The sequence below is a fragment of the Aptenodytes patagonicus genome, chromosome 3 (assembly GCF_965638725.1).
Source record: "Aptenodytes patagonicus chromosome 3, bAptPat1.pri.cur, whole genome shotgun sequence".
Taxonomy (NCBI): Eukaryota; Metazoa; Chordata; class Aves; order Sphenisciformes; family Spheniscidae; genus Aptenodytes; species Aptenodytes patagonicus.
The window spans coordinates 17,462,823-17,481,474 of record NC_134951.1 but is presented as its reverse complement, the minus strand read 5'-3'; the positions used below and the strand labels follow the sequence as shown (position 1 = coordinate 17,481,474).

At 36.4% G+C, this 18,652-nt stretch overlaps 1 protein-coding gene across 1 annotated transcript in view; it reads right to left on the bottom strand.

Moving 5' to 3' along the window:
• The window catches only part of NOL10 (nucleolar protein 10), a 54,868-nt gene that overhangs the window by 22,058 nt on the left and 14,158 nt on the right, over positions 1-18,652 (bottom strand). The window contains exons 12-13 of the mRNA XM_076332782.1: positions 17,209-17,275; positions 11,765-11,817 (exon numbers count right to left, since the gene is read on the bottom strand). Of these exons, the coding sequence (XP_076188897.1) occupies positions 11,765-11,817; positions 17,209-17,275 (120 nt within the window). The remainder of the gene's footprint in view (positions 1-11,764; positions 11,818-17,208; positions 17,276-18,652) is intronic.

Here is an 18,652-nt window from a genome sequence, read left to right as displayed (position 1 = left end):
GGAAAAGATTATACAATCTGATTGCCTGTGATAACATGGGATTGGACTCCATGATCCAAGGAAGCTCCTCCATTCCACTGTTCCCATTTAAAAAAAACAAACAAAACCAGCCCAAACTTAAAGCATTTTAACAGAGAGACTCTTTTCTAGATTATAATTTCTTTAAATTAAATGTATTTTATGCATATGCCTCAATGACTTCATATACGTATTTACCTGTAGGAGACAAAAATAATTCTTTGGAGGAGACAAACAATAAGTATAAATAAATAAATAAATAAATAAAATCTTAATTTTGGTGTTTTGTGTTTTTTTTTTAATAAAGTGGCACATTAAAAAGCATTTTAAACTTTTAACAGGACACATTTGCTGGAGAAAGCAAATGCACATCTATGTACACATATTATCAGCTTCAATCATGCCATTTAACAGAAGGAGATTACAGAAGATCTAATGAGGGAGAAGAAAAAAATGGGTGATCCCCAGGGTGTGGGCAGCGATTGAAATGTGCAGTTGCGTTTTAAACATAATTAGCTCCCTAATTGCATAGCCAGGTTTACTCATGTAATTGCATTAATTAATTAATTACTATTCATTTTAAGAGTACTGTTTTCAATGTTTTGTTCTCTAATTTTAAGAATTAGACAGATCTCAATATGTAACAACTTTGAAAAGTTTCCATCTATATGCATTGAAAAGGCAAGAGAAGAAACAATACCTTGTTATTATACCTCGCTAACAGTCAAGGTTACATCAATTGCAATTGGTAACTCTCAAAAAATCAGATGGATTATTTCTAGCTTGTAGACATGAAAAGCTGTGGCTCTCCATTCTTGTTTCTATGCTTTTGGGCTTCAGTCATACCAAGCCCAAGAACTTCAGAGAGCCCAGGAGATTAGCTTGTGTTAAAAAGGAGCCTTGAGAAACATAACAAGGTAATGTGATCTATCTACTACATTTCCATATACAGTGCATTTCCCTCAGCAACCAACATGCTCTGAACGATTTGTGATGTTGAATTTTATTCTGCCGTTCCTTTCCAATCTACTTTCTCGCTATGAACGCTCTACAATCAACTTCAATTGTGCGCTGTTAATCTCATGAGTAAACCCATTTAATGTACTGAATAAAATAATTTAATTCTCTAAATTATATGGGGTTTGGGAATAAAATCCAAACAAATCCCCATATATTTTCATTTTTCATAGTTTCATGCTTTCATTCACTCTACATTATATGGTGTGGATGTGATGCTTTTACAGCCATCAAGTAGCTCACTGGAGTACAGCTATGACCAAGAGAGACTAACAAGCACATTTTTCCTTTTCGGCATACTACTGACAACAGCATTGCATTTGGTTTTAAGCCCACACACTCATAAATTTCACTGAACTATACAACGAATTGGCTCTTTCTTTCATCCTAACTCCAGCATATCCAGACATTTTTGGCAGATTCATTAATCTGAGAGAGGTTGGTTTTCCTGCCTTTCACTATGCTATGGAAGCTGCCAAATCAACAATTTGGAGGTTTTACTCCTTAGAGAGCATGTTAAAGGAAATGTTGCTTTTAAGATCTTCCCAGTGTTAAACAAAAACTGCTGCAGGAACTTGCATACATCTTCTAGGAATGAGATACTAAATCTTTCTGCCCTGGTAGTTATCAGATAGTAAGTACTTCTTTTTCTTATCCTAAGCAGTTTGGCTTTATAGTGTTTTTTTTTTTTTTTTTTAAATCTCATATAACCAGTCACAGGTCTGCTCTCACTGTGAGTGTCTTCTTGGTGAAGCCACCTTCTTTCGAAGGAGGCAATGGTCCTCTTGCTCATAATGTTTGGAAAAAATGCCCTCCAAGACAGGAACAGCAAAAAATTTTTCAGCAAAGAAAGCTACTCCTTAAAACTGTAAATAAGATTAGCGGAATAGTTCTCTTCCTCACAAGACAAGGAGAAAAAGGGACACTTCTCACAAGTAATCTCAAACTCACCAGCAGTGGCATTAAGAGTAAGGAATCTGATGCTTTCACCAATATCCCTATCATGTTCTGACATGCTGACATACATAGAAGATAAACACTCATCACTATTGCTATGGATCTTTTTATTTATCAGACTCCCTACATGTTTTAGGTCTTTACACAATTGGAGCTGAGACGATTTGAGGTCAGAAAAATGGATAGAAAGCTGAAGTACAAGAACCCACTACTTTCACATTAAGGCAACTAATCAAATGACGCTCAAGAGGTAAGACAAGACTGGCTTCTCAAAGCATGCGTTACAAGCATGACCTGCTTCAAGCACTTTCTCATAAATATCATCTGGAAATGAATTAAAAGTTCCCAAAAGTCTGTTCTTATTCTAATATAGCAGCTTCTATAGCATAACTGCTGTAATAATAGAGGCACTTACGTAAGTTACTTAAATACTGTGCAGTAAGTTCAGCTGAGACTCACTTCACAGGATTTTTTTACCTGTGAACATCTGCTGATGGTTTGTTTCTTTATCCATTAAAAAAAAAAGTGCAGATCAGGTATGATCAGCTGATCTAGAGCCTTGCTGACAATAAAAGGCAGAAACCACATTTTACTTTGGCCATCCACACCTCCCATTCCCTACCACATCTGACTACATGCTCTTACCAATGCCTTTGCATTCTGGTTCTGGTATTAGACCCTTCACGAAACCAATTTACTGTGCAGTGACTCAATGTCACTGACCCAGCACAACCCCCCTCACAAACATAACAGCTCCACATTTTATACGAAGTCTAACAAAAAAAAAAAAAAACACCAAACAACCCACTACAAACCCACCCTACCTCAACACACTTTGAAGAATAAATCTCTCACAAAACTCTCCCCCTGCTTTTGCAATTGTGACTGCAGGGGACACAGACAAGGCAACAGCAAGTGGGAGACTTCGTAATTGCCTTGGCCTGTTTCTTACACAAGGAAAGAACTTTTACACAGCTTCTACCTGTTCCAACACGGTCAGAAATCCGTTTCTCAAAATATAATAGCATTTCTTGCAATACCAAGGGCATGGGTCATCAATGGACAAAACTTCCACTACTAATAGAGATGAGAGTAACATGTGCATTGATTTTGGTATGTACATAATAGCCTCTGATTGCAATCTAAATTAACAAGTAAGAAGAACTAAGAATAAGCCAGAAATGCAAAATCCTGGCAAGTCCCCTTCTCCATGTCTCTGATAGGACAGGAAACTTCTCAACCATCACACTGTGGGGACTTGCTTCTTGTGCTTTTAAGTGACCGGGAACAACGGGGCTGTTGCAGTACAAGCCAGATGCCAAGAAATGTTACAGCATAAATATCTTTACAGTTGTGAAAACAAAACTTACTGTACTGGGGTTCAGAGCATGACCTGCATTTTAGGGAAATTTAAAGGATGCTACAGATAGAAAGGTAACAGCAAATCCAGCTGTACGTCTACCTTACAGAACTGACAAACTGCTGGAAATCTAGGAACATGTGAGCTTCTAATAACTCCCTACCATGGCAGCTTAATTGCTCTTTGCAAACCTGGGAGGAAGACTGCTCTGTGAGTTTATGCAACTACTGCCAGACAACACAAAAGGAAGGAAAGGCAACTACCTGTTGGGAATGTGCAACTCCTCCAGACAGATACTGAAGATAACCTCAGCATAAGTCAACCTACTCTTTACAGAGCATAATGCTAGTGAGAAGAAATTTTATATAACTTATGAAATAATTTTGAGTAGGAAACATCTTTCAAATATATATTTGAAAGCTTTCACGTATTTGATGGTTTTATTTATCTCTCAGGTTTGTGTGACAGAAATCTTAAATCCTCACAACTTTGTTACTATTTTTGTATAAACCAGTTATAACTCACAACAGATTTGGTTCACTACTGAGTGCAACACAGAAGATGACAATACAGATAAGCCACAAGAGTCACTTGCCTCTGCTTTCAAATATAATGAAATAAAGACTTAGTTGAAATTATCACACAGAGAAAATTCTCACGTGCTTTGTCTTTTCTGATCCAAAAGCTAAAAAAGACACTAATTCTTATTACATGCTGATAGACTATAGTATAGTACAAAACGTCCTTTCAGCAATCACATCTTTTCATTATTTGTGACTGCTTCTCTTTTCACTGACTGAAGCTGAGCAACTGCACCTTTAAATTTTCAGAAACCAGGTGAAGAATAGATGGCCCAAAGGAAGGAACAAGTGCAACTTAAGAAGTAAAAAATATCCTTCAGATACTCAAGGCTTAAATTTTCTACCACTTAAAAAGAGGAGCACACCCCCCCTCAAAACCTGTTTTCTTAAAATAGGAACCCAAGAACAGAGGGTCCCATACGACCAATTGCTTAAGAAACAGTCACGACACTAAAAAACATGTGAGTCTATCAACTGGCAGAGCAATCACCTGGTATAACTCAGTAAAACTTCTGCTTTTAAGAGTTTTCTCCTTTGCTCTATGAAGGGTATGATGCAAACTATAAGGAAGTATGGACTTAACAGTCAGCATGCTGCTATCTATTAAAAAAAAAAAAATCATGAAGAAGCGCTGCCTATCATACTATCACCCACGACAGCAGTAAGCAGGGATCATACACCTTCATAATCTACATATGATGTTGAACTACTACATCATCAGCACCAAAAAACATCTAAAACAAGTTTCACAGGAAGACCAGAAATTGTTTCCTGATTATTGCACGTTGGTGTTTTCTTTCTATATATGTGTGATAAGTGGTACAGTGTCTCTCAGCCAGTGCATGGGAAATGGAGGATATCCTTTGTTGTGAATAAGCCCAGCGTGTTATTTTTCAGTTTGAAAGCGTTTACGTTAAAAGTAGGAAGCTCACATTTCTGTTTGTGAAGATAAACAACTTTTTTCCTATGCTTGTTAATACTGTGAGATAGGTAATGTATAATTCACCAGGCATTCTTTTTATATTGTTTGCACAATTTTCTGTGTAGAAGATTAGACTGTTCTGGATGGAAAACACAGTTCTAAGAGAATGATATACCAAAACTTAGGATTAGCTTAAAGGCCAAAGATACGCTCAAGTGTCTTTTTATTAATGGAAAGTTTTTTCTTTTAACACTTGGCAATCCCAAAGCACAACTGTAATACGCTACTTCATAACAACTCTGCTTTCCAGTCATTTCACAGTTCTCAAAATAAGCAAACTAAGGTTAAGACCAACATTTCCCATTCTATGTCATAACTACTGTATTTTTAATTTTACAACATTTTTTCCCAGGGAATGAAACATTTTTCTACACTATATATTGTTTTAGGATTAAAAAAAAAAATCTTTTAGCACAATTCAGTTTCATTGTTGCTTTCCACTTTACCTAAAACTTCTTAGGAAGTATTGAAGGAGATGAACAACTGTCTTCTAAAAAATTCAGCCTCATCATACAATCTTCAAGACAACAGCTGAGGCAGCATTAATCCAGAATGTCCTAATACTGCCAATAAGAAGACATGACCACATCCTAAAAGATATCAAAATCTCACACTCTGGTCTTAATGTGTTCTATTAGTGTCAAATGTCAGCCACAAATATAAAAAGAATTGCATCATTTGCTTCACAGCTTTTACCATGCAGAAGCCAAAAATCAGTTTGGAAGATCTTGCTGTAACTCCAACAGCACCCATAAACCATTTGAACGACAGCTGACTATACAGAACATTGGTCTTAAGGGCACGAAGTACAAGGTGTGGATAGGTGTTTTTCTCTAATTGTATCCCCATCATATAAACACCCAAGAGAGAAAAAAAGACAATTAGTAGATCCCAAAATTATGAAAGGATGAGAAAGTAAATCTTAGATTGATAAAATTGTTCTGAAAGGCTATGACCATAGAGGTAACTGTGGAGCGTGTCCCACACCCTTTAAAGTGACAGACTGTAAGGATAGATACCTGATGATTATAACCCCTTGTACAGAACTAGAGAGAGCACTCTGTCACCAGACTGACAGAAAATACTAACCTACTTCAGATAAATGCTTTTCCTGTCTGTGAGTGAACTGAACACAACTCTTGGGTCAATTCAGTCACAAGCAGGTTTAGAAGCAGCTAACCTGGAAGCCTACAATAGAACCAAAGTGTGTTCATCCTTAATTTACAATCCAGAACTGTTCCAAACTAGTATCAAGAAAGAAGTAAAGGGGGTGAACTAAGGTATTAAAAAACTGCCTTCATTTGTATTTCCTTCAGTACAAGTTCCCTCTACAGATTTGTTTCATCAAATATCCAGTGTATTAAACGAAAACATATGCTAGTAGAATTTGGTGCCTTAATCTGTGTTTATGTTATTTCAAGGTTAACTACTAAGGAAAAACTAGCTTTTTCTACAGTTTTTCTAGAACTTTTTTTTCCTAAATCTAAGGAAAAACTTTTTTTTTTTATGAGCATTTTTGAGGCATATTAAAAAAACCCAAAAAAGATGGTGATAAAGAATAATTAAAGCAGGCAAGCAGAGGACCTAAAAAAAAAAAAAAGGAGAAACGAAATAATTTAAAATAGCATGTATGAAAGGAAAGAAGTACTAGGAATGGCTGGTTTAGTTGAAAAGCCATCCAATTTGAAGAGGACAAAATTAATAAATATTTCTAGCAATAAAGAGACCCACATATCCAAAGCAGCTATTGTATTAGAAACCAGAGTCATTATAAAGATATTCTTGGAGAAACTGAATCATTGAGTAGGCAAGAAATACTTGTCCTTGAAACATTTCCAGTTTATAACTCCAACAACCCTGAACTAAGAAAGCACTAGGATATCAAATGATTTTCCAAAACCACCTGAAAAGAAGCCAGAGACGCTCCAGGATTTATTTTTTTCTTAAAGAGCTTAATATCTTCTCTACACCAAAAGTGCATTGCTTCTAGCCTCAACAGGGAGTTTTCTGCCAAGACTGCAGGAAAGTAAAAGAAATCCAGAACACAGAATATTACACTCAATTAATTACACGCTTAATTGCTCTCTTCTTCTAACAGCCTAATTAATAGAGCAAGTTTCAGTTTCAGTATGTACATGTAGCCCAAAGTTTCAAGTCCAGTAAAGGAGATGGGACCAATTTGAAATGTCTATGCTAAGATCAGACATGTTTGTGTAACCAGTAGTAAACACTCAGAATAAATAACATCTATGCCCCTTGCTTTCCATCCAAAGCATCCAGGAGCTAACATATAGGGGTTTTTCTGTACAACCTGAAAAGAGAACATTGTATGTCATGGAAGCTGACAGCCTCAATTAAACTCAAGAGAATCTGGCTCATCTTAGATCACAGGCCAGTGGACCACCATGTGCCGGTAGAGCTTCCTCCTCTCTTCACTTCTTTGGCCAGGACCTGGTTGCACTATTGACTCAACTTACATTTCTGAGTCAGTAGTCTGAAAAGTATCCCAAGGCACACACAACTTTCATTTCAACCTTCCCAAGGCACACATCAAAGTGATATACCAGGAAGCCAGCTGGCAAGAAGTAGGTTCCAAATGTTTGCATAAACTGCAAGTTAACTATTAAACTATTGGCAAACAGCCCAATTCCAGTCAGAGGCACTTGCCCTCATTAAAGCCCAACAAAATAAAACAAAAACAAAGTCTCTAAGCTAAGCCACTCAAGATGTTACCTATGTAAAACAAACATTTCATTTTAACGGTCAGGTTCAATTTGGCTTTTATTCATTCCCTGCACTGTGTACCTGTATAAGGCATTTTCTTGCCATTTTAAAACCAAACCTGTCTGTCCTTTCTAGTAAACCAAAAATCACCTTCTTTTGCCTCTAACAGCTTTGCACACAAAAGAAACAGCTGCGGTGATTTTTTTTTTTTTTTTTTTTTTTTTTTTTAAAAAGAAAAGCATAGTTCTCTCAGACATTCCTAGTCTCAAATGTCATACCTATCTTGTTGAAAATTCTGCAGGAAAAGCTGAAGCATGCCATTTCATTTACGGACAGTATTATGATACCCGTTGTCAACTCTTTTATAATCCTGAAGTTCAAGAGACAGTCATTTTTTGGTTTTGCGATGGAAATTTAGCTTTGGCATTAACAATGAAGAGAATGGGCACATGTACACAGATAATTCAGTCAGACATGAGCTCAGTCAGACCGTACTCCAAGCTGGCCGGACACGAGCCAGCTCTAGTTCACAAGTCATGTAGCTGTGTTAGCACAGCACTGTGCCCACACTAATAAAACCTGCTGAGAGGCAGGGTATATTAGGCTGGACACAGTCCTACACTGTCTGGCCAACTTCAATCAAGGATAGTGGATGCTGGGTCTGTCTGCACCCATCTGCATACATACACACTCCTGCTCTGTAAGACTGAATTCTGTGCATCTCTTCTTCTGAAGATTTTTTTCCTTATTTTGTAACCTAGAAGGGCTAGAGCACAGTACCATACATTTGAGATTTTAAATATCCTCCCTGACCATAACTGCGGTAAGTCCTTCTAGCTGTTCCAATGAAGACTTAAAGAAAGAGAATAATTGCTAGCACTACAGGACAATGAGGGGCTAGGGCAATCAAATGGATTCTATTTACACAAAAGTACTTCCAAGAGCTCTGAAACACAACTGTCCTTTATAGTAGTAGCATTTCCCCCAGGCATTTATTCTGTTGTGGAATTCAAGAATTATAACTCAGTTCTTGTCAACATCTCAAAAACAGAAGACACATTTTAAGTAGTATTCATATCTATCTCAAAGTAAACAAACAAATAGAAAATTAAGCTATTAATTGGAAAAACGGGTGAATCCTAGTTCTTAGAAAAAGCCAGAAAACTAGACTATGAAGAGAGATCAGGTAATACAGCAAATCACTAGTTTTGCTCCAAAGACACATGCAGCTAAACTCATCTTTGCTGGTGCAAGGAAATTACTCGGTGTTCCACAGACGGAAAAAACCCATGTCTTAATAATCTACTGACATAGAAACTAAAGGACAGGTGTGCATCTCTCAGCTCAAATAACTAGCCCAAAAGATCAAGGAATAAAACTGTAACACGAACATGTTAATAACATTGAGTTTTCCTTAATAACAAATGCCCTGGAGCAGCTTAAGGCTGACACAACTTCTCCATTTTATATTTTCTTCATTTAAAAAGGAGATTAAAAAAAAAAAAACAAAACAGATTTAGTGAGCAACATACTTGAGCAACAAACCAACATACTTGTTTTTTAGGAAATGCAGTAAGAAACCCTTCAGTTATACAATACCATCTGTGCCAGCCCTTTCAGTCTTGCCCGTGAAAAGGTAGACAGTAAAAAAGCCAGTTACTAAAGTGTAAGACTTCTGTCTCCATTTCAAAGTAACTACTTCTACTACCTTTAACTTTTCTATTGTCTAAAATAAGCATTCCATGTTTTGAAATGAACTACAGATTGCTGACTAAAAAAAAAAAAAAAAAAAATCATGCCAGTATTTAAGGTATCTTCAGCAGCCTTCAAACTCAAAGCCATTGATGCGAACTGGAAAAGTTTAGCTTGTTCAAAAAGCAAATTTAGTCTGGGCAATAGCCTTTGAATCAAATTTTGAGTTTTCTTATACACAACAGTATTTCAAAAATAGAGCTCATATTTGGATTTATGCTTTAACATTCATCATTTGGGTCCATTTGTATACTTGTGTCACTGTGAATGTAAAACCCATAAAAAGGTATGATCTAAACAAGTTCAGGCAGACTCAGATACCAATAATCAGAGAATGGTGACAAAGGAAGATGGTTTAAGGAGAGATTTGTGTTAATTTTCATCGGAATAGCCTGCATGCTGCAAAAATACTAGGTAGTATTAGTCAATATTTAGGTTTGCAATTAATGTCTGTTAATTATGATCTGAGATCTAATATAGAGTGTTTATATTTCTTAACTAAAAATTACTTATCTGACTTCAGAAACATCAATTCAGTATTCACAGAGAATTCTACGAGAGTGAGATTTTTGAGAAAGTAAAAAATAAGTATTTTTCATTTTGATTTACAGTATGTGCAAGAATACTCAAAATAATACTGGCTAGAACAAGTTCTAACAAACATTCATTGCTGGTGACAATCAAGACAATGAAATAATTTTTTGGCTAAGTGGCAATGTTGGATATGCACCTCTAATGTACTATAGCTGTAAAGTTCATATATCATGCACACCTGCATAAAAAAAAAATCTCAGTGCACAATTTTCAGAAAGAAGCTGAACCTTACCCTTAGTGACAGAAGGAATGCTTTTTCTATCTGAACTATTAAACTATTGGCAAACAGCCCAATTCCAGCCAATTGAGTAACTAGTCCATTCAAGTTTTAAAAAACTCAGACTTTGAAAATATGGGAGTTTGTCTTCCCCGACCCATTAATTAAAAAGATGATAGATTAAAAAAATGCTTGGAGGGCTACTCTCTAAACTTTACAAAGGACAAGGTAAATAGAAACAAAGTGTTCAGCTTCTAACTACAGCTAATACTTTGTCTTAAGTACAAAAATATTTGTTGTCCCCCCGCCCTTTGTTATCCAAAGCATGGAACAGCTCCAGTTAACAAAATATAAATTGGTTAGAGCCGAATTAGAGAAATAGGTAATTCACATCCGACAAACAACCTGACATAAATAACACACAAAGAATTCACGTATAAAATTTTACCTTTCTTCGAATGCAAAAATCTAGTAATACAAGTACATATAACCAGACTATAGAATTGTTCAGAGGGGTATACTGTTGTGTTTAGACATGTACGTACAACAGGTATATAGTGTCTATTCCACAAAGGAAAATGTAAACTGATGAATCTCCATCTTAAATGTAATCAAGATCATATGGGGGGGACATGACATACCCAGAAATAAACTAAAGAAAATTAAATTAATTTAAAATTTATTATCTGAATGAAGACTTCTTGGCTGATTTTAAAAAGTTAAGAATATATTTCAAAATTAACAAATTTTATAGTTTGTCCAGAATGTGAGTAAAATGACTTAAGACGACGTGTACATATTTTTAGAGCCTGGTCAGCTATTCTGCATGTAACATTGGCATATATATCCTACTATTTATCTCCTACCAGGCCAAAAAAACCCTAGTGAATGCACTGTAGAATCAAAAACAAAACAAGAGTGAAATGCAGGTGTAGTTTTCTGTAGCACCAGAAGGCTTGCTGTTAAGTTTCCCTAAAACCAACCTGCAGATATACAGCACAGTTAACCTACAGTTAAGCCTTTCAAGTGAAGAGCTTCTCAAAAGAAAACCTGCAATTCAAGTACGGCATTGAGCACAAGCTACTGCCAAGAGCCATACTTGAAGACACACAGTATGTGTGTTACTACATTTCTTTGTCAGCACAGAGAAGAATATTTACTCCCATGACTATGTCACTATATACCACATATTAAAGACAGTAATGAAGTATTTCACAACAAAGCAAAATTATTATCTTGAAAGTAAGCTATATAGTCCCTATTTTGGAATTCTTTTTTGATCAGCTATCAAAACCTACTTTTTCCGGCAAAGCTCCACTTGAATTTTCTACTGCCGCTAGCAGGTTTTGGAACTGGTAGCAAAAGGCAAATTACAGGCTGTGTTTTTAGTAATTCAATAAGTTACATTAATAAACTATGGTTAGCTTAAATTTACTTTATCATGAAAAGTCAGAGAATGTAGACATGAATTTGCAGAAGTAATTTTCCAACACGAATACTTGAAAGGCACCAAACAACTGAGTTTTAAAAAAGCAATGTCAGCAACAATTTGTATTACTTACTGGTATATAATAGATATTCATTTTAGGGGCTTCATTGGCAGTCATTAGCATTCCTAAAAAGAGATTTCCACATTTAAAAATATTGATCACAAGAGAATAATACTACTTCTTTAAAAAAAAAAAAAAACAAAACATATACTTGAGGCATTTAATTCACATGAAGTAGATTTGTACATAGGACTTAAAATATCTTTCCAGGAAAAGAAACGGAAAAAAATGGAAAATTTGCTGGCACCAGAAAAAAAAAAAATTAGAATGGTAACCTGAGTATTTGTAGGGAAAGAACCCTTCGTGGGTTAGGGGAGGAGGGGTGAAAGCAGATAACCTGTAGCTCATACAGTACATATTCTTGGCCTGCAACGGAACAGCTAATTGGGACACATAATGAATTGTTGCGTCAAATGCTAAGGAAAGAAAGGTCTGATAGCAGCACAATTAACGAAGCTTCATTTCCTACATATTCATCCCCTTTCGTCCTCTATCTTAACAACTGTTCAGCACCACTTCAAGCAACACCAAGTCCTGACAACTGCAGGCTGCCAATTTTCGTAACAAATTTAAATAGTTCATCCCATAATACTGTTTAGAACAAATCCGGTTAGTATTGCACTTAAAACCTACCTTGGGCATAAACTTGTATTATCAATACAAGGGGGTTTTGGTTTTTTGTTTTGCTTTGTTTTTAAACACACACCTATAGTCTAAACAAAGTCATAAATCATAACATGGCTTACACCTTTATTCGTATTTCATGTTGGGAAATCAGCACAACAGTAGCTTGTCAACACAAAATGAGAGACAGGATATTGTGGCTTCAAATGCAATAATATTAGTGATATTAGCCAACCGGGGCAAATGTAAAATTTGAAATACCTATGAATATACCTGAGAAACACCGTGAATAAGGGTTGCAAATACTCTGAATATAAAAGACTACTGTAGAAATATTAAAATCCATGGAACAATCTCCAACTGCCACAAGACTTCATTTAAGTTCAACATGAGGAATACTCTCAATTTCCTTCTACATAAGAGAGTAATAAGGACATTTGGCATATACTTTTACATTTATCTCAATTTTGTCTTCGCAACGTAGCTGATCACCAGGTAATACAAGACATGAAATAAGAAGAAAAGAGCAATCAAGTTAGATAACATTCTGATCCAGAAGTACTGTAACATATGCCACTGAGACTACGAATAATTATGTCAATTACTACACACCCAGAGGGTAGAAATATAATTTACACCCAACTAGAGGAACGCAATTAACATGGGTGGAGTAATCCTTCCTACCTAATCCTTTCATTAAAAATACACAATGCAGCTGGACTTACAGTGTCAGAAAAAAAGGGGCTTGCTTTCCTGGCAGAGCAAGGAATTTGTGAAAGCTTAGTCAGCAAACTGAGGCCAAAAACCATACCTGGAAAGGTTCGCAGGCAATTTAAGGAAAAAGCAAGAATTTATAGTAAACATACAATGTACTATATGTATATACTATAGTATATAGATTACATGCTCCCTTAACATATCAGCATGCTCGCTACTATTTCAGGAGACAAAGCATTTCTCCATTGACTGAATATGAATCACTAGAGATAAAAGGATAGACATTAATTCTGCAGGTGCTTCAAAAATGACAGTAAAGGGAAAACCTCCTCTTTGAGAGTCTTCCACCAATAATTAAAGGAGGGAAAAATAGACTTTGGAACAGTACATGGGCGTATACTACAGGGGAAATAAAAGAATTAAAAAAAAGGAACAACTCTATGAAAGGAGAAGTCTACTCCACGCATTTTCATTGTTTCAGCTTGTTAGTTTTAACCAGTTTTTATGGGAAGAGAGACCACACCCTAACAAACTACACAGCAGCCTAGTCTGATCATTTTAAAAGGGAAATAAATGAGAACTCTTTTTTCAGAGAAAAGGTTTTAATACGACCATCTTTGGAAAGTGGTCTACAATACAGTATCATCAATTTAAAGGAATGAAAACACGAGTATGAAGCAGTAGTAAATGGGAGAAGCAGTTTTAGAAAAAGCAAATATTTTTACTTTTAAAAACGTATTTTACAATAATCGAAACAAATTAGGCACAATTTTCTATACACCAAAGATGGTGTTAAGCTTCATTTATATTGTACAACTTAACGGAAGCTGAGTCAAGGCTACTCAGTAAGTGCTAAACCTTTTTTCCCCTAGCCCCATTCTGTGCACGTGTGATCAGAGAAAAGAGATTCATAACTAGTTTAAGATATCCACTAAAGTTTGTCATCGTGTAGTTTGGTCAAAGATACACAAGGGTTTACTTCCCATGGAAGGTAGTAGTACTGAAGTGGTTGGTAAAATAATTTAATTAAAAAAACCAAACTACAAAAAACTTCCCACAAAACTATTGAAAAAGAATAATTCACATTATACTGATCCACCAGTATAAATATTTCATACTGTTTTATGTTATTTTTATGCCACTTTTCCAATTTATTTTTTTTACAATTGTGACAATGCAGTGTCAAAATTATTTCATTACTGCACATGCAGCAGACACTTTGATGTAAAACTAGGCTGCAACTAATACAAAGTATCAGCTACCTTCTGTGGTTTTAAAACAAAATTTATTACAACTATTGTAATAAAGTTATAAATATAAAATGGAAAAGTAAAATATCCAGACATACTAGACAACAATTTTCCCCAAAGAAAAGCATTCTAAATGTAGATTCAATGACTTCTGGTTCATGACATTTCTGATATTGTTCTCTTCAATTTGAAACAAAACATGTAAGTGTATGAAACAAATTCTGAATTTTGACCCACATCAGTGAAATAAAATATGAAAGCGTTTCCTTCCATGTAATGATGAACTGCAAAGCTGTTTTAAGCGAATGTAAGAGCATAAGGGTGAGATTAGGATATGGGCTTTCTGAGCAGCAGTGTCACACGAACTGTTACAGCACAAGCTAGGCAAGTATCTCTTGGGCTTCCTGTGCCATGCTGGCTTCACGAACATCCAGGGGTGCTCCGAGAATGCTGAGGCACCAGTGAGAGCACTGAGCCACAGTCATACTGGTACTTAAATTATATTGTATTTCCAGCTCTCCACAACTGCAAGTTCCTGTCACTGAAAGTATTTCCTTATTTTCCGATGTTCAAACATAATTATTCTTGAAATTCTGAATGAGCATGAGGTGGTGCTAGGCATCTTAAATTCTGCAGCAACAGTATTTATGACAAACATGCAATGCACCACCTCTTACCTTAAGTCTCTTAATTTTCACTGCAACATGTTCTAGTTTTTCCCCTCTGTCTTCCCTATGATTATAAAATATAACCTAGTTTTCATCCCACAACAGTTCTTACCAAAAGACATCAACCTGCTCCCCTAACAGACATGGTCGAAGAAAGAACAATAAGAAAAGTGGAACTGACTTAAGGAGGAGACGCGGGACACAAGACTGGAATGCACAATCTAGATCACAGACACATGAGAAAGTAATGTCCAATAAGCAACATTAGGGAGGTGTGTGCATTCAGTTCTTTGTGCTACAAAATTCTTCCTGCAGAGTCTCATGAAAGTAATTTCTGAAAAAGCATTTGAGGCTTGTCTATGTACCACAGAGGCTATAGAGTGTCCAGGTGAGTAACGTCCATCCTTGTAGATATTCAAATTTAACTGGTTATGACCTGAGCAACCTGATCAGACTTTGAAGTTGGATCTAACTTCAAGTTCAGCCCTGCTTTGAGCAAGAAATACACAACCCCCAGAGGTCCCTTCCAACCTAAATTACACTAAGATTCTACATTGTCAAATAACTTACTTCTGTTTCACTCCCTGTCATGAGCCCTTCATTATCAATGCTGCATGGATGTTAATTCACTCCTGGGTTCTCTTTCGGATAAAATCAATAAGCTCATCAAAGGTGAAACCTGGATGAAATGCTAAAGATAATTCGCTCCAATGACCTCTCTCTGTAGCCACTACGGATGAGAGAAGACCAGGTTTGTCTACTTCCATGTTGCACAGTCCATACTTCTACCGCACAGTTATTCTCAAATATCCCAAAAGGAACTCATACATACAACCAGAGCACACGAGATGTACCCTCAGTGCCGTGCCATAAAGTCCCTGTTTTGGCAGGCTTCAATTCTTTGCTTACATTATTTCTGGCACTTTGATCTGGGAAAAACAAATATAAGGAAGACAAAAATGGTATTGATGCCTTTTTGAGAGCTCAGAAAAACCTAGCCGAATTCCTAAGTAGTGAAACACCAGTCTGTTTCAGAGGGGGCTAAACCTGAGCAGCATGGAAGCGAGTGAGTATTTTCATCAGCAAGGTCCTGCAGACCATTACAGCTTTGCTGCTGCATGAGGTCAAAAATGCTCACCATCTCAGTAGGGATCAGTATTTAAGTGCTCATCTTACCAAAAAAAAAAAAAAAAAAAAAAAAAGGACACATTCTTAACTGAAGTTGGCAGAAAAGACAAGATAAGTTTTAACTCGCTAGAAATCTCAAACTCACTTATCTACAATCTTGAATTTGAGCTGCTAATATGAATCAAAGTCCAAGTCGCTCTGTCTTCACTGCTACCTTTCTAAAATGAAGATAATAGCAGAGTTTGCAACATAGATATTCTCTGGATCAAGAATTTTGTCCTGTGTCATCCTAGTGGCCCTAATTTTTATTTAATCTTTTTCAGTACTGCTTTCTAAAAAGGAAGTAGGTGTCACATACTAGTTAAGAACTAAGCAACTCAGATCAAGCAGGAAAAATTAAGGCCAGTTGCAATCTGAGGTACAACCAAAGCACATGTGCACATACAAGCACCATTTTGTAAAATATTTTTACTCCTAAGGTAGGATCTGGAAACTTTGGTTAAAAGTGACCCTCAGTTTTACCCTCTAAACATAATGTTATGAGACACAGCAAATCTGAAAACAGTCACAAAAAGCATGCAAATCTGTGCACTTAGGAATCTACACTTAAAACCAAAGTATTCAATCTCAGGGAGGGCACAATAAGTGCTATATCTAAAACAAGGAAAGATCAAATAGTTGTAAACACTTGTAAAAATTTGTAAACTTGCTGTAAAGAGATTTTTCCCAGCTCTAGAAAGCAAGCCCTAATTCATCTGGGACTTAGCCAAGACAAAAAGCCAAAATTCCTATTCTTATGAAATGAAACACTTCAGATATTTGAAAGGGCAAAAGAGGTCAATCACTCAATAGACAGCACAGCAGCTCCTAACTGCAAAGAGGCTCCGATTTAATACAGATGCAGAGGAAACAATGACACGAACGGACAAGTAACCATTTTTTCCTAGCTCTGTCATAAGGAGGAAAGTGAACCTAATTTGTATCGCTTAAACAGAAAAAAAGACCACAGCTTGGGTTAACACAAGCTTTCCCTTTTGAACTTACTAAGACATTAATATATCTAACATACCTGAATTTGGATACAGGCAGACATCATTGATATCATATTCTGGCTCCATCGAAGTAAATATCTTCCCCTGAAAATGTAGGAAGAAAATATATTATAAAGAACTCCAAACAATATTATTAAATTTAGTAAATCTAAACTAAAAATAGCCATTATAGGAGCAAAGAAATATGATGGAATAAAGATGGAACAGATTTTGCAGAACAATAAAATGTTATTAAAGTATCTGAACATAACACAAGGAACTCAGTATTGTATTTTGTCTCTGATCCAATCTCTTGTAAGGAAGTGTAGCCTACTGGTTATTGAAGACACAGCAATGTCTTCTAACTGTGGCACTTCTAATTTCTCAGCTCACACTTCTGTGTTGAAAATATGTGTGTCAGGTCTGCTTTATTTTATTTTATGCAAAAGGGGGAGATGAGGTCCATAAGTTCCTGGCACATCGCCAGCGTAACCTTCCTTTTGTTCAAGTCTGAATGTGGTAGTTTTAAATCATTTTATTTTGGTAAGTATCATTAGCTGAAATGATGGATCGGGAGTGGCATTTGATTCTGGAGCTTAGTTCCTCCACCCCGCTCAAGTCTACATAAAATGAATATAGCTCAGCACTTTATCTATAATTTATAAACTCAGTATTAAAAGAGGCCTAAATATAAAATAAAAGTAGTAAAAGCATCCAGTGGTATCTAGCTTAGATCAGAACTGAAATTATAAAGGTTATTTAAGAAAAAGGTAAAAGCAGGAAACAACATTCTCAAAAAAAGAGTAAGAACTGGAACAGTCTGAAAAACCCAGACAAAATACAGGTGCTCTTATAAGTCAACACACAAGACAGCCAGTAAAGGAAGAGTCTCTAAGAACTGGGCCACAGAATCTGAAGCATGAGAGTACATGCCTACACGGTTCTAAATGAGGGACAGGAACAGAGCAAATTTTGATCCTATTCCTCTTTTTTCTTTCCCTGCAGCAATCCCACCTACCTTTCTGGGCCCTTCCTTTCCCTCCCAGTTACATGCTGTTACCCCACCCACCTCTGGTCTCTCCCCGATGATTAATAAGAGTCCTCCCCCACCCCGGTCTTAGCAGACAAAAGCCTCATGCTCCCCACCCCAAGGCACGTCTCAGCATGGGGCTATTCTGGTATCAAAGCCATATGCTCTCCACCCCGCAGTCTGCCTCTGCAGTTGGTTCCCAGCCAGAGATAGTCAGGAACCAACATCTGGGAGAGGTGGAGCCAGCTGGAACATACTCTAGGAAAGAGTCCAAAGCTATCTTTGCCTTCCAGCAGTAAGAAACCCTCCCTTTTCCCACTGCAGAGGCCACCTGACAAACCCTACAGTGTTTCATTCTCAATGAGGGAAATACATATATATCTAGGAAAAATGGAGAGAAGCCACTGCAGATGTTTTAAATAATAACCAATAAATTATTTGCTCTTTTAAAC